At 34.9% G+C, this 16,500-nt stretch overlaps 3 protein-coding genes across 3 annotated transcripts; 1 reads left to right on the forward strand and 2 right to left on the reverse strand.

Moving 5' to 3' along the window:
• Positions 1-811: 811 nt before the first annotated feature.
• Positions 812-5,923, reverse strand: LOC147298345 (condensin complex subunit 2-like). The gene is made up of 13 exons (XM_086229213.1): positions 5,584-5,923; positions 5,088-5,189; positions 4,873-4,990; positions 4,642-4,715; positions 4,508-4,568; positions 4,220-4,420; positions 3,797-4,083; positions 3,500-3,644; positions 3,169-3,413; positions 2,580-2,613; positions 2,018-2,163; positions 1,373-1,483; positions 812-1,067 (listed from the first exon to the last, which is right to left on the reverse strand). Exons 1-13 carry the CDS (start codon positions 5,803-5,805, stop codon positions 843-845), a joined length of 1,971 nt encoding a protein of 656 aa, XP_086085339.1. The 5' UTR covers positions 5,806-5,923; the 3' UTR covers positions 812-842.
• Positions 5,924-6,156: 233 nt separating this feature from the next.
• On the forward strand, positions 6,157-10,065 carry LOC147298346 (prohibitin-1, mitochondrial-like). Its single transcript, XM_086246281.1, has 6 exons — positions 6,157-6,244; positions 7,012-7,195; positions 7,683-7,799; positions 8,311-8,481; positions 8,794-9,006; positions 9,681-10,065. The coding sequence occupies exons 2-6, from the start codon at positions 7,019-7,021 to the stop codon at positions 9,855-9,857; spliced, it is 855 nt and encodes a 284-aa protein (XP_086102407.1). The 5' UTR covers positions 6,157-6,244; positions 7,012-7,018; the 3' UTR covers positions 9,858-10,065.
• Positions 10,066-10,840: 775 nt separating this feature from the next.
• Positions 10,841-13,367, reverse strand: LOC147298347 (uncharacterized). The gene is made up of 5 exons (XM_086245626.1): positions 13,170-13,367; positions 12,546-12,702; positions 11,657-11,707; positions 11,404-11,496; positions 10,841-11,196 (listed from the first exon to the last, which is right to left on the reverse strand). Exons 1-4 carry the CDS (start codon positions 13,310-13,312, stop codon positions 11,431-11,433), a joined length of 417 nt encoding a protein of 138 aa, XP_086101752.1. The 5' UTR covers positions 13,313-13,367; the 3' UTR covers positions 10,841-11,196; positions 11,404-11,430.
• Between the last annotated feature and the right edge of the window lie 3,133 nt (positions 13,368-16,500).

Below are 16,500 nucleotides of genomic sequence, written 5' to 3' on the forward strand. Positions count from 1 at the left end.
TTTCTAGGTTATAGGATTCCCTTTTGCTTGGAATAGATGTGAGGCTTGAGGATTTACTTTTTTTCCTTTGAATAGATATGAGGCTGGAAATAGCAGTCTCAAAAAAGCAAGGCTCAACGTGCATTGCATCACCAAATCCTTGCCAACAAATTTAGATACTCCCTTATCCTTTTGATACAACTAAGCTCCAGATTGAGAGTTTCTTTCATGTGTTTTTACCCAAGATTTATGGTAACTTGTACTGGGCGCAAATGGAATTTGAGTAAAGAATGACAGTAAAAACTAGTTAGAATGCATATAATTGGTTCTAGGGTCACAATAACACGACTCAACACGAACACAAATATGACACAACTTACTAACATGAATATGACAGATTGCACATAATTGGTCCCATGAGACTAAAATCCCACCTCACCTCAACAAACTTTACCCCATGCATACCTTCTCAAAGTCAATAATTGACACAAAATGGTATGCAGTTCTTGATAAACTATAAGCTCAGTTACAAAAAAGTTGATGGGTTAGAGGCAAAATCAAATAAAAGGTTATCACACAGGATGCAAATGTGTACATCAGGCACTGATATTTCATATCATACTTACAAAAGGCACATTGAAGTTGAACAGCATATAGAGAAACTGGATTAGCTTAAGAAATGTTCAGGGCCATGGTCACAATCAAGACATTACATGCAATAAAAGATGAGAATCATGACAACTAAAATAGACTTACATTTCTCATTTCTTTCACAAATGCTTAATAGACCTTGGCAACTTGTATATGGCGACTGAATGCTAAACTTCAAATATTCACATATCAAAATTTACACTACATCTTGGCTATAATAAAGGCTGGATCACTCGATCAGAGTTTAAACGAGAAGGAAGATGGATGCTCAAGTCATCTAAACCGGGGGAATCAATAATGCTTAACCCATGCTCATTAGCCAAATGCAAAAGGCAGATGAAACACAAATGGGGCGAGATATCCTCAGGCACTGCAGCTCGGCAGTTGACAGGAAAGGTGGCCAGGATATGCTTGAAGGATATAGGGTCTTTCACTTCCTTTTGTATGGAAAAAAAAAAATTATTCAGAACACAAGGCAAACTTCCTATGCTACATAAAATTGAAAACATAAGATATGACACATAGAAAGTTTACTGAGGAGCTTGCAAAGAGATACTAAAGTTATGAGGTTTATCATATTGGTGGAAGAATCAAGCAACCAGCTTCCTATGAAATTTTTGAACATATATCTAAAAACTTAACTTCCCTGAATTGCTAAACTAAAAATTGGAACCATTTTTTTCAAAAAAATATTGAAAAAGAAAAAACATGAATTTCGCACAAGTTAAAAGAATATGCTCACCATTTGAGGAACTTCGATAGATTCTTGCATATGATCCCAAAGAGTTTCCTTCAATGCATGAACATCAACTCGTTTTGAAGTTCTGTCATATTGAACTTCAATCTTGCTTACCTGAAATGTCAATTGTCACAACTCAAGACATGCATGACTACCAGAGTTTCATGACGTAAATTTCCCACGAGTCTTTTAACCAACAAATCCTCTTACAAAACCACGAGTCTCAGATTTCTCACATATTGATTTTTTTTTTTAATGCATAATTAATTCACATGGATTATGTCTTTCACGACACTTCCTAATAAAGAAAGAAACTGCCCTGCTAGAGAATGAGGACACTGTATTTTCAGATAGCATCATTAGCAAATGTAAACCAAGTAAAAGAAAGAAAGAACAAAATATATCATTCAAGGTTGATATAGCCAAATTTTCCCAACCCAATGTTATGACAATCCTTCAACCCCATAGCTCCATTTAGAGAAAATCCCTTCATTTTGCTTATTAATAATTGCAGCTTACAGTTTAGCATTGCATCCTAAATTCTACATTACACCCAATCTATTGGAACTCCTACTGACCAAATCCAAAAGGCAACCAGGATAGATACTTATGTTCATCAAATAAACAAAAAAATTGGATAAAACAAACCTGACGAGGCTGAGAAACAAGTGTATCCAAGTCTTCCACAGTGCTATGAACACATTCATAATTATATTGGCCACTAAGCACACTCTCATTGTCCCATGATGGCAATGCTTCATCAAAATCATTACTTTGCTCCCACGAGTTATCATCTGAACATTAAAAACAAGAGAGTCATCAAAATACTATTAATCTTTTCTTGCCAAATTCTTCCGGGAGGTACTTGCTAAGATATCATAACACAATAGAACAAGATTAGCCTTTTCTTTCTGGAAGCAAAACAAGATTAGTATCATAACACAAAAGTATAAAAATATAATTTGTATGAATCTATTTAAGATAGATTGTAACTCAGTCAGATGTGCTACCTCACATCATCAAACAGATGCTGCAAAATCTAAAAGCAACTATTATACCTTAAGTCAACACAATCATGGAGTGAGCCAATTCTAAATTTACGTCTTAAGGAATGCTAGTATACAGACAATTAAATTCTACAAGAAAAATAAATTATAGTTAATCTAAATAAAAATAAGGCAAAAACATATACGTAGGAAGAAGCTAATACCTGTAAGATTCTTTTGTTTTCTCTTGCCAATGAACTGCAACCACAATTGAAAATTTATCATTAGTCACAACAAACAATATAAGGATTCACAAATTTCTATAAAATCTGGGCAGGAACATGAGAAAATTGCCCAATGTCAATTAGTCAGCCTGCAACTCAGGCAGACTACCATTTGGCCATTTTTTCAACTGGACAAGACCATAGTCTGATTTCAGACCTGATAATAAGTTAAAGATCAGCTTAGGCTAACCTAGGCTCAGCTTAAACATGTACACACTATGGTGCATGGCATTGTACAACATAATTTGAGCAGTAGCATGTTAAGGTACATACTATCATTCATATTTATTTCTTTAATTAAGTAACAAACTTTAATTTTGTGGATACTTATACTGTGGCCACCACAAACTCAGGCCATTGCGTATCTATTCTGTATGTGTGCTGAACTTAGACCTCAGACTGGGATCCTACACTTGGAGTTAACCATGATGCCATCAGAATACCTACTTGGTTTGCATAGTATATCATGGATAAATATATATATATATTTATATCTTTCTGTTATGGGACAAGGATAAATTTATATTACCGAAACATTGGGAAGAAAGAACAACTTCACAAGCTCCTCAGGTTGATAATGACAATCTTCTGGAAGTAAGTTACTACGTGGTATTTTATTTGCAGGTAGCAGTAAAGACTTGAAATTTTTTGGGGGAGAAAAGATATCAGGAAATTCTTTGTTTAAGGATGCTGTGAAATCAAGGTCAACTTCTGTATGGTTTTTCTTCTTAGTAGTGATTGGCCTGCTTTCAGTAGCAGGAGCATCCTCTGAACCTACAGAATAGACACCGAAGACAGAAAAATCAATGCTTACCCACAACAGAGAAAACCAATTAGGTCATTTCCTTTGTAATACCAACCCTTAGGCCTCCCATATTTCCAGTGATCAGGACCAGCCCATGCATTTTGTTTTGAAGTGAGACCCAACCCTTGTAACAAAAACGTGGAAACTTTCTCAAATCTGTCATCCACATCAGCTCCACATGGTGCATGAGAATTATTATCCTACACAAAATTAGCAAACTTATTCCGATATATCTTTTTCTTTCAGCAGAGATCTATAGAGAAAACTAGAGAATTGTTAAAAATACATGTTATATATTAAAAGCAAACAATCAAGGTCTAAACAACTTCAGAATATAGCATATAACAGATACCTCATGATAACTTTCAAATGTAGGATCTCCAAACCTCATGTTCTCATGAGCAACACTTATATCAACATCATCATGATCAAAGGTCCATGTGTCATGGTTCCCAAATGAGGTGTCCAACTCAACTTCGTTATCATCAAAGGCTTCCGTTTCGAGATCTGAATTCTGGCATATATTAAAAGCTTGTGATGGTTGCTGATTATCTTCTTCAAATTGGTAAAGTATCTCCTTGAGAGTAGGAGAAATTTCATTCTTTGAACGCATGTTCGTCACCATCTGCTCCACAGATTCTACCCACACCAAAAAAAAACCAATAAAATTTGTAAAAGATAAGAGAACATGGAAAAAAAAAATAAGGATAAAAAGTGGTATTTGGGGCAATCAAACAAGAGAGATTCCAATGCCAATATCAGAAATGTCACGCACCTTTGGCAAAAGAGAGATCAATCAAATCCAAGGCATTATTTTGCAATGATCTTGATCTGCACTTCCCTGGAACTTCAAAAGAATCAAAAAGCACCTGGCATCCTCCATATACTCCAAGATTATTCAATAGCAGACCCTTGGCTCCACCTTCATCAAACTGTGCAGATGTCTGATGATATAGAGGATCCACCGTGAATGCAACTAAAATCCAGGAAATAAAATGAATTAGAAATTTAAAAGGTAGAAGAAAATAATGAACAGAACGGACAACCTATGTTGTGAAGTTACCATCAAACTTCTTAATGTTAAGAGCTTCAAAGGCGGATTCCAATGTCGACATCGGTGATATCTTCAAAAGTCATATCCATTAGTTTGCACTTGCAGTTGAATTTGCTAATGCAATCTAATAAAAAAACCCATACCTTCCTCTCCGACTCTTTCTTCGACTGACGCCTATCCTGCCCAGTGGTGACATTGCCATCCTCCATAGTAGTTTCTGTCACCAAAGCACCACATTAGGGAACTGACCAGACAAAGAACCATTAAAACACCAAGCTACGAAATCCCAAAACTGCCTGAAATTAATAAACGGAACCCATGACCCAAAAAAAAATACAGACTTAAACTGATGAGTAAAGTGTACAGGCACTAACCTTGTTCATCTTCAAGACCGGCTCGATTGATCCTACTTAAGACTTTATACGCCTCAGCGTGAACTGAATCCACCCTCACAGAGTAAATTTTCACCCCCGCTTCCAATGTGCAACTTGCCTGGCCGCTTAAAATTAATCACAATAATATCTCCATGAACACATAAACCCCAATAATATCTCCAAACCAACCCATATTCACAAAAAGTGCTCCGAACCTTTTGGAAATTAGTCTCTATGTCATTTTCGGCTTTGACTTTAATTACCTCGCTAAGATGATCTATAAGCTTAAGATCCCAAGTGTTCTTCTGGTTTATTTTCTAAAATACAGACAGGAAAAAGAAAAGAAATCACAATGTATTCACATAAAAAATAAGTAAATAAGAGGAACTCAGCATGAAGTATAAAAATTGTCTGGTTGTTAAGCAAACGTGGGTCAATAAAAGAAAGTATACGAGCCTCGTGTGCTTTGCTGCTTTTGTTTTAGAAAAGGAAAGACTGAGAAACAGTAAAGTTTAAGTATATCCTAAAATATGACACTTGAGCAGTGAAAAAACCTCACTTTCATTTATTTTCCTTTCCAGCATTTTCTCAGCAACCAAACGAAGCCTTATAAGCTTAATTTGTAAATAACAGCAATAATAAATTGCCAAGTGTACATTATAGAAAGCCCGGTTGAAGAAATTATTAAGGAGAGAGAGAGCATGTACGGACATTTTCGCTGGCGAGCTTAATGCAGTTTTGGAAGAGGTCGATAATCTGTTCTGTACTGAGGCAAGGGTCGTCCGGCGGAGGAGGAGGAGCATCTGTAACTATAGCAGCTTTGCGACGGTTGGCAGCGGCGCGTGCGGCGCGTGCCAGGGCGCGTTCGAGTTGGTCATCGTTGGAGCCCAACACGAACAACGGACTCGTCGGCGATTGGGGACGGTTGGCCATCGAAACTCTCGGTGCTGACGAAACGGTTTTGAACTCAATGCCTCACCCACCCACTGAGTACTGGCATGAGAGAGAGAGAGAGAGAGAGAGAGAGAGAGAGAGAGAGGGAGAGTTTCTGAGCGAATCGTCCTTCTGTTTCTGAAGCTCTCTGTGAGAATTTGAAAACAGAGAAAAGTGGTGGTTACTTTTTTGGGTTTGCATTCTGATGACGACATGTCGTTTTGTATTTTTTATGGTTCCTGCCACCGTGGAAAAGTTGAGCAAGACTGATACGACACAGAAATCACTAAACGGCTAAACCCCTTTCCCACGCATTCTCTCGCTTTTATTATAGTCATAGATAAACCATTTGTTTTTGTATTTCTGTTCTGATATTATAACCAGCATAAACCCTAAACCCTTCTCCGTACATCTCATTTGGTCCATTGACGACTATCAGGTATATTGATCTCTGTGCTTTCGGGTTTCAATCTCTGTTCATTTTTCATTTGTACATTTCTGTGTTTGGCTGGTAAGGAAGTTAAAGAAATAGAAAGTTTGGTGAAAAGATCAACCTTTTGGATCTTAGATTTCAAGGGGTTATCGTTTATTCGTTCTCGGTTTACTGGGATTATCGTTTATTCGTTCTCGGTTTACTGGGTTATCGTTTATTCGTTCTGTGTTTACTGTCCAGGGGACGAAAAACGAGTTTTACAAGTTGGGTTCGTTTTGTTTTCCGATTTTCCTCCAAATAAAATGTTTATGCATTACTCTGTTGTGTTTGGTTTAAGAAAATTTCATCAACAGTAAGATATAAAAATTCATTTTTTTTCTTTTTGCCCTTTAGTTTAATGTGTTGAAACCCATCTACGAGATTCACAATTTGGGGATCATTTTTTGTCGTCTTTTGGCGTTTTCACTTTTGCGTGTTGTGTTCTTTTTGGTTGCACAGCAAGCGTTGGAAAGAGAGAACTAAACATTTTTAGTTCGTTGCTAATTTCATTGTAGAGGTTACTTGAGTTGCGGTTTTCTATTAGTGAAAATAAGCAAAAAGTTTCAGTCATGTTTATTTACCGTTTCCTTCATAGTAGGTTGTTAAATTGTATACCTTTCACATTTCTCTTTTCGATTTCCGTTTTCCGTTTTCCATTTATATTACAACAAGAGGTAGAATTGAATACTTTCTTTTGATTATCTAACATTGACACTTAACTTGTACATCCTCAGGATCAAAATGAATTTTAAAAACATGAAAGTTCCCCAAGTGCCAAGCGGTCGTGGGATTTCTACTTTGCTTGCAGTGGGAATTGTTGGTGGTCTTGGTTTTTATGGACTTAACAATAGTCTCTACAATGTCGAAGGAGGGCATCGAGCCATTGTGTTCAACCGTATCACTGGTATCAAAGATAAGGTTAATACTTTCCTCATATTCTTGTACATAGGAAATATGTAAAGTTGTTACTAATTGCTTTTCTTATCCTACGAATAACATAACTGTAGTCAGATCTGGCTTTACTTCGCTCATATATTTTGCCCAAAATTTTTTTTAGACGCATGAAAAAAGCTATTTGTTATTTTGAACTTTTGGCTTTTATAGCGTCAAGACCATTTGGCCTTTAGAATAGGAAGAACTACCTATTTACCCTATCACCTGCCAGAGAATGGAATTTTATTTTTTTTTTCAATTAAAGATGATTTGTAACTTATATGTAGCCTTAAAAAGTGGTTGATGAACATATCTGTCATGACCCAATGGTGAGTTTGCCACATCAGCACAATACCTTAAAAGGACTAATCAATAATGAGATTCCTTGTTCTATAGCCCATATCTTTCTTGTTATTTATTTACTTTTATATTGACTATGTCAATACAATATGCTTACGTCATAAAAGTGCAGGTTTATCCTGAAGGAACACACTTAATGATTCCATGGTTTGAGAGGCCCATCATCTATGATGTCCGCGCACGACCCCAAGTAGTTGAGAGTGTTTCTGGAAGCCGTGACCTCCAGATGGTATGATGTTTTCTTATTTATGTTCCATAAAGATTATGAAAATTCCACAACTAACATTTTTAAGAAGTGACCATTTAATGTCCTAAAAGCTGTGAATGCAAATATTCAGTCTTTTTCTAAACTATTGTTCCCAAAACCTTATTTACATTTTGAAATAAACTTTGATAATGATCTTAAAATGTCTTTGGAATTTTATCAGTTATTTTCCATCTGAAAATGAAAATATTGAATTACTTTCAGATAGGTCCTGTTGAGCTAAAAGAATATCCCATGAACTATGTACCTCAAATGTTTTAAACATTTCCGTGACCTCTTGTTGCATCTATTCACTTCCTAACCCCTACTTTCAGATAGCTTGTCACATAAAGTTGAACCTGTTCTACCTATGTGTAGATTTCTAGTGAAGTTTTTATAATGTTTATTAAGATATATAGGTGAAAGGGTGGCAGTTATAGTTATTGTTAGTATAATGACTAATCTTTCTAAATTTTAACTTGGTTTTGCTTTACAGGTGAGAATAGGGCTTCGAGTTCTGACCCGTCCTGAGCCAGACCAATTACCTACAGTTTATCGAACTCTTGGTCAGAATTATATTGAGAGGGTCCTGCCTTCAATTATCCATGAAACTTTGAAATCTGTAGTTGCACAGTATAATGCCAGTCAACTCATTACTCAGAGAGAGGTAAGTAGCAAGGCCTATTGTTTTCTGTTAGCTATAACTAGAACTGTTTTTTGGTTCATCTTTTACTTAATCGAACAATTTCCGACTAACTATTTCTTGTTTTGAGAACATTTTTCACAACTGAAACCGTATTAACATCAGTTGAAGCCATACCCATGTTCTGAAGGGTCTTTGTTCTTTTATTTTCCTTTCTGGTACATTGCGAGTTTATATACTTTAGCTTTGTATATATTATCCAAAGGATAAGTTAAAGATGGTACAATTTCCAGGTGTCACTGACTGTTGATTGACTGTATTCTTTTCAATTTGTAGGCTGTTAGTAGGGAAATCCGGAAGATTTTGACAGAGAGGGCAGCCTATTTCAATATTGCACTGGATGATGTGTCGATCACTAACCTGACTTTTGGGAAGGAGTTTATGATTGCAATTGAAGCCAAACAGGTGGCTGCACAAGATGCTGAGCGGGCTAAATTTGTAGTGGAAAAAGCTGAACAAGACAAGAAAAGTGCTATTATAAGAGCACAGGTGAGATAAAGGAATGTTAATTCCTCAAATTTGGGTATTATTTTGTGTTTAGTGCAGTTTCTGCAATGTCTTTATTTCTCCTTACTGTGTATCAATGTAAAAGAAAGCATTGTGGTTCTTGGGCTGGTACATTAATCTGTTGCCCCTTCATTTCATGGTAATGAAAACTGATAGATATTTAGCAGTAGTAAATAGATGACCCAAACAAAAACTAAACAGAATCATTTCTCCTTGTGATCAAATGTCAACCCCTTGTATTAAACATGTGCTTCTTTGGTTAAGTTGGTTGGTCAAGTCATGGCTACTCATACCAGGCCATACTGCTCAAGAGCATCCCTCATTGTTCCAGCGTCCATTTTCTGGAGTAATAGTAACTTTCAGGACCATTTCAGTTCTTGAGAGCTCTAAAGACATCTCCTTCCCATGACCTCACTTTGTACCAGTGCCAATTAATGGCTTTTTCATTCTATTGCTTGTTTTGCGAATAAACGTGGTGAGCGTTTTAAATATCTCATTCCCCATGTAAGGTCTTTAAAATGATATCTTATTTACAGTTTCGTACTTTAAGTGGTAATAAACGTATGCATGTGGGATTTTCCATTGTCTTTTCTCTTCATAAATTTGTTTAGTTTAAGCAGTTTTCCTCCTTTGAATTATCTTGCTCTGCTTTCCAGGGTGAAGCCACAAGTGCCGAGCTGATTGGTCAAGCCATTGCCAACAATCCAGCATTTATCACTCTAAGGAAAATTGAAGCTGCAAGAGAAATTGCACAAATTATCTCCAATTCATCCAACAAGGTTATGCTGAACTCTGATGATCTCTTGCTAAATCTTCAGGGGATGAAGTTGTAGTTAAGTGGAAAAAGATGAGCATGGCAGGCTGAACTTTTAATAATCTCGTCTTCTCTTTGTTCTTGTAATTGTTCGATTGTAGAGACAGGGGCAGAACACAGAAGGGACTAGGAGGGGCCATGGCCCTTGCAATCTAATTTCTATTCCTTCTTTTTGATGTATTAGGATAATTTTCTTATAGAGTACTTTAATGTATTTGTTTTTTCTATAGCTTGCTTTGCTCTTGCTACAGGGAATTCTCAGTTCCACACCTGAAAGGCCAATGTAGATTCTGCATGAATATGTCATGTCATTGTGTTGATTTCAAATTAATGTCAAAGTGAACCGTATGCCCACATAGAAGAGAAAGTAACATGAAGCTCAACTAAATTTATTTAAAAATTCACGATTACACACGCTGAGTGTCACAACCACAAATGATACGTTCGAAGATGCAATTCACTTATACTGTTATACATAAACTTGAGTCATCCAAAAAAAAATTCTTCTAATTTAATCAACTCAATCATTGTCATGTATTTTCCAAAAAAAAAAAAAAACCAAATCTTTCAAAATCCATAATTTGATTAAATTCATAAAGTACAAAATAATAAAATATTAAATCCAAAGAAAAATCTTAAATCTCCTAATTATACACCTGACATCATAAATTCAATATTTAAAATAAATAAGCATAAACTTGATCTTATAGGTCTAAACACCCTAAGAGACCACAACCAATTTGAAGAACTTATTCAATTGCTCAGTGCGTCAAGAACATCATCATTACCTGGAATCACAATAAACTAATAGTGGGATTACTTAGTAAGTAAATTAGAAAATTTCAACCCCTTTAGAGTGTGTCATTTTTTTTTTTAACAAATCAAACTTGATCAATCATTAACGAGTAATCCTAATGTAGCTGGGTTTGGTTAGGGGCATGCAGAAAATTGTTATCTTCGAGCACTAAAGAGTTTAAGGTTAGTTTTCAGGAACCCCACCAATGAGTTAGATTGTATGGTATTGGTAATATCCGAGCTGAAAATCATTTTATGTCCTTGGGATGAACTTTCATGCAGTCAAGTGATGAAAAGGCATTAGAACACACTTTCTAATTTTTTTACAGTTGAATTCTGGGTACAAAATTGACATACTTTTTGATCAATCCCTTTCACTGTCAATGATCAAATAAAAAAAGAACGTTGAGAAATCTTTTGTGGAAATGCTTGCAATGACCTCTGGAGCCTGGGAAATTTCGATTCAGGAGATGAGAATAATCACTAATTAAGTTTACCATCCGCTAACTGGAATTTTTCATGAGGTATGCTACTATACATCCCAACACTGCACCTGCAAGAACCTGCAACCATACCAATGAAACAAAAATTATAGTAATATAAAGATTTATGCTGTGTACTAGAGTTACCATGCATCAATTAGAAATTTCTTCTAGAGCACAATTTAGAGATGCAAGTTATGATCATTCATTGTCAAGGTTCTGACTATCGGTCATTGCCATTTAATATTAAGTGCATGAATGAACATGAACATGCACAATGCAACAAACCTGCAAAGGCGTATGACCGAGTGAATCTCATAGAGGTCTAACATTAGAAACAGGGTGTTCTGGAGGTAGCTCACACACTATTTGATTTAATAACTGCAAAAGCAACATATTATATTAAATTAGCAAATAATAAAACAAGCATTGCCACAAAGCACATATACAGTATACAATCACGAAAGCCCCAATACTTTAGATACTGCAATTCTATGTATAAAATCAAAAGTGTAGGTTGATGGCTAGAAAAGATTCTCACTTCAGCTTGGCGTCCAGCATGCAGTCTTACACCAGTAGCGTCATACATGACCTGCAAGAAACAGTAATATAAATACAGGCAACTAACTCCATAAGAAATTGTAGACGGTATATAAATTTAGGGACAGTAATGGAAACCAAACTCAGAATGATGTAATACAAATGAAAGAATGACTACTTGCCATCTTTTACTTTGAGTGACAAAAAACAATGAGAACTGGAGGATATAGGCATGGTCTCTTTGAATTATAATTAGTTCAGATGTTTGTGGCTCCCATGATTCATCCCTGTTTGAGGTCACTTACCTTCACCCTATCACTTGCAGCAACTTTGGTATCAAGGGTTTCTACGCAACAGCCTACAGATATAACTATTCTAACATCACCCATGGAGCAGAAAACATATATTTGCTCAGAAATTGGGAAAAATAACCTACCGGGTGTATTTAGATTTTTGCAAGGGAGTTAAATTATAAGCAATAACAATTCTAAACCAATGAAAGGCTTCGTTATATCTTCTCTTTAACTAAAGAATACTTGGTCCAAGACATACAAAATAACACCCAATTCATATCAAACACACCCAAGCAGCAGTCAATTAAGGTTTACAGAACTAAGATAAATAGCTTATACATTATTTATACAGTATTAGACACTGAAATCACTAATGGCAAGTTGATGATGAATAAAAAAGTCATAATCCTCTCACAGAAGTCGGAGAGATGACTCTGCAGCACATGCAATTTAAGTTTCAGAGTACGACATTAATTTAAGTAAACAAACGAAATTTCGACATTCTGTTGATCATTTCACATACCAACCCAAAAAAGTAAACATGAGCAAGCATGCCTACACAAAAGAATGAACAAGACCTGGTTTAGAGTTACATACAACGCATGCCAAAACCACTGCAATGGCGAATGCTGACCCTCCAGTTCCTTCCTGGAAACCAATGGCAGCTGCAAGTGCTGTCACAGTTGCTGAATGCGACGAGGGCATTCCTCCTGACCCAAGCATCCTTCTAGAGTCCCATCTTTTCTCTTTGTACCTGCACGTCTACGAAGAAATATTGAAAAACTAAGCAAACAACTAATTTGCTAGAAACAGCCAAAATGGTAAAACAAAATAACAACAGAAAAAAAAAAAAAAAAAAAAAAAAAAAAACCGAAATAGAAATTCATTTACTTTTAATTGACATGTTGAAGCCGAAATATCTTAAGCTACTAGCCAAAATGGTGCATGTAAATTAAACTCATCAGCCGATTTACTCAAATCATCAAAGAATTTCACAAAGTCAGAAGGACCCTCATTACCCATCAAGCAAATTTGCCTAAAAATGCAAAATAACAAATCAATGAACATTACACTACACGTTTGGATGCCTAGAAAGTGGATGGAAACAATAAAAAAATAAAAAAATAATAAAAATAAAAAAGAAAAGTCATAATTTATAACCTTAAGCTTGACCCAGATACTATGACATTGAATTACAAGTTGAGAGAGAAAAAATGTTACCAGGTAGTGAAGAGCTTGAGAAACTGAGCGAGAGCAAAGGAGAGGAAGGCGGAGAGGAGAGGGAGATTGGAGGGAATGATGGACGGCTGAGATGATTTAGATCCATTAGAAGAGGCATCAGCGGCCGTCATCACCTCGTCCATGGAAGCTTAGCCCAATTTTATCAGTCACCACGAGAGAGAGAGAGAGAGAGATGCAGAAATGAAACCGCGTTATTGCGTTGCGTTGCGTAGCCAAGAGAAAAAGGAATGATGGTGTGCAACTTGGCGCGGGTCAACCCGAACCCGCCAAACCCAAACCGTCTTTTAAATTTAAGAAGTGTATTCAATTAAGATTTTAATGAACTTTGATAGAGTTTTTAAAAGCCATTAACTTTAGTATAATTAATAAATTTTTAATGATTTTTATAAACTCCACATAGATTTTGACAGAATTATATTTAGAGTTTTCCTGACTTTGTTCATAGATTTTGATGGATTTTTATAACCTTCTAATAATTTTGATATAATTTTTTATTATTTATTTTAAGATTTCTCTAATATGTTTTTTATTTTTTCGTCCTCCGTAAGTGTGTGGAATGGGAATGAGCTTAAAGACTGAGATACATGTGTTATAAATTGTCCTAATATTTCAAACAATATAAAACGTTGGGATTAAATATGTTTTCAAGGTAAAACGTAGGGACCAAAATTGTTTTGTTCCATAATTTATTATAAAGTATTCTGAATTTTATGTTTTTATGTTGTTATACTGTCAAATATTGTGTTTTAACGAGTTGTTAGAATTTGTCTAATTGAATTGACAGGTTGAGAACATTATATGATGTGGTGGTAATATTATTTCTCAAATTATGAATATATAATCTTGTGATTTTGTTGAGTACTTAAAAACTGGGAAGTGGTTGGTTTGAATATCTTGATGTTACATTGTATTGTGGCAGCGCTGATGGTCCCAATTCAGGATGATGGGTCAATTAATATAAGAGAAAAAAAAATTAATATAAGAGGATATAGTAATTAGAAAAATAAATAAATTAAGAGGTGGGTGAAGAAATAAGATTAGAGGGTTTAGAGTCACTCTTTAAAAAAATATATATATCACTTTTTTAATAGTTTTTTAATATTTGAAATCCTTTGAAATTTACAGGAGGAACGCTGGAGAATTATTGACTTTGATATAACATAATTTACATTTCAAAGTCTATGAAAGTCTTTTAAAGTTTATCATTTAATAAAGTTAATGACTTTTTGAATACCATGTCATTTTTATAGACTCTCTAAAAATCTTAATTGAATACCATAGATTTTTTAAAAGTCTTGATTGAATACCACAAGAATTTTATAAACTCTTTAAAAATTTTGATTAAATATCATCAGACTTTTTAACTTTACAAAAATTCATTAAAATTCTAATTGAATATACCCCCCTTACTCGTGGAATGCTGGCTAGCAAATGATAACGGATTTTAGGGGCCGGCCTAGATGAATTGGGCCGGAGGGCCCGAAATCTTGATCCTGGGTCTGGCGTTTTTCACAAACCTTGAAAGACAGGGCACTCTCACGAGCTTGAGCTGCAATTTGCACAAGTCAAATAAATTCGGCTACTTGGTTGGCACACAGTTTATTGAGATCATCACAAGTTCCAATAAAAATTGTTGTTTTGCTCATATTTAAGAAGACATATAAATCTGACAGGATAACATTATTCGAAATATAATTCATGAAGTCTGACTTCTTTTCTTTTGTTTTTTGGGCTAACAAGTCTGCCCCTGATTTGCATATATACTTCAATTTCGATATTACTAAGAAAAAAGGAAGTACAATGAACTTTGCCAACAAGCACATGTATTGACTGATCCAAGCTCAACGAATTCATTAAACCAAAATGTAGTAGCTCTTTTTCAGGTCGTTATAGTGTACAAGTAGGTAGATGTGGTAGTGTACATGTAGGTAGATACGGTAGTGTACAAGGAGTGGGTTCATTATTAGTGGATTGATATTAGGAGATAATTTACTAAATATATTATGTTAGGTTAAAAAGTTTTGTAATGATCAATTTTTATAGTACTTACTAAAAATAAAATTACAAGAATATACATGGAGGGTTGAGGGCTCCATTTTTATAGATTACAACTTTACATTGAGCCACTAAAATCTACAAAATTAAATTGTAGTAATTAGCCATTTGGGCTTAGCTCGGATAGTAAATGTCAAAGGAGGAGTGAAGAACAAGTTAAAAGTTAAAAGGATAATTTATAAAAAGTGATTCTTTTTTATTCTTTCGCATGTAACTTCAACCTTTAATTTGTTAGATTCTCACTTAAGGATCATCCGTATAAAAAGTTATATAAATTTAAAATTATTTAGTCATTAATTATAACCAAATTAATAGACGAACATAATTTCTAATAATCAAATGGTCAAACGAATTCCAATTTTGTTGATTTTTTTTTGCAAAAACAATTTTTAAATGAGAATATAAAAATGAGACGGTTCAAATCATTGAACCACATTGCGGAGTATCCCCCCCAATGCAATCTCTTTTGGTTCAAGTCAAAAGAAATTCCTCTAAAGAAGGTAACCAAAAGTTAAAATATCAATGTAGGTTATGAATTTTATCTTATCCAATGTAAAGGATGAAATAAATAGCAATAGTTATAGTCTTGGCCCTCTTGGGCAATAAGGATAATGGAGGGCATGAAGTGATATAATTGGCATGAAGATGGAGTAGTATACTTGTATGCCCCACAGAGTTCCATTTTATGGTGATGACGGGTCATGAGCCATGTGAGAAGGGTATAAACGGATAAGGTATCGTCCTTGGATAAACAGGTGCATGTCCTTATAAATTTCAGGGACAAGACAGCATTTGTGGCATAGTACACTGTACATCAGCTCACATGAGAGGACTTGTTTGGGAGCAACAGGCAAAATAGCCAAGTGCGCTTCTTTACGCTCTTGCATGTGACACATGCAAGGTTACTTTTTGCTGCTAAAGGCTAAACCTTTTTAGTATGCTTTAATATAACTTCACTCATTTTTGTCTCTCTTTCTTTTTTTTTTTTTTTTTCTTTTTTAAAGAATATGATATTTCTATATGAACGAACAAAGGAAAACACAATTGCTTCTTCTTTGATAATGCACTTTTCTTAAATAAATAAACAAAATCTAACAAGAAAAAAATATGAAGCTTTTCTGCATAAACTTGATATATTAAATGAAACTAGAGAAATCTAATTGAAAAGAAGAATATCCAAACCACAAAGACTAAGTTAGATCATTTTTTTTTAACCGATAAAATTGACCAAAGCAAACCATTCAAACTAATTTAG

This window comes from Dryas octopetala, chromosome 1 (genome assembly GCF_963921425.1).
Source record: "Dryas octopetala chromosome 1, drDryOcto1.1, whole genome shotgun sequence".
In the NCBI taxonomy this organism is placed as follows: domain Eukaryota; kingdom Viridiplantae; phylum Streptophyta; class Magnoliopsida; order Rosales; family Rosaceae; genus Dryas; species Dryas octopetala.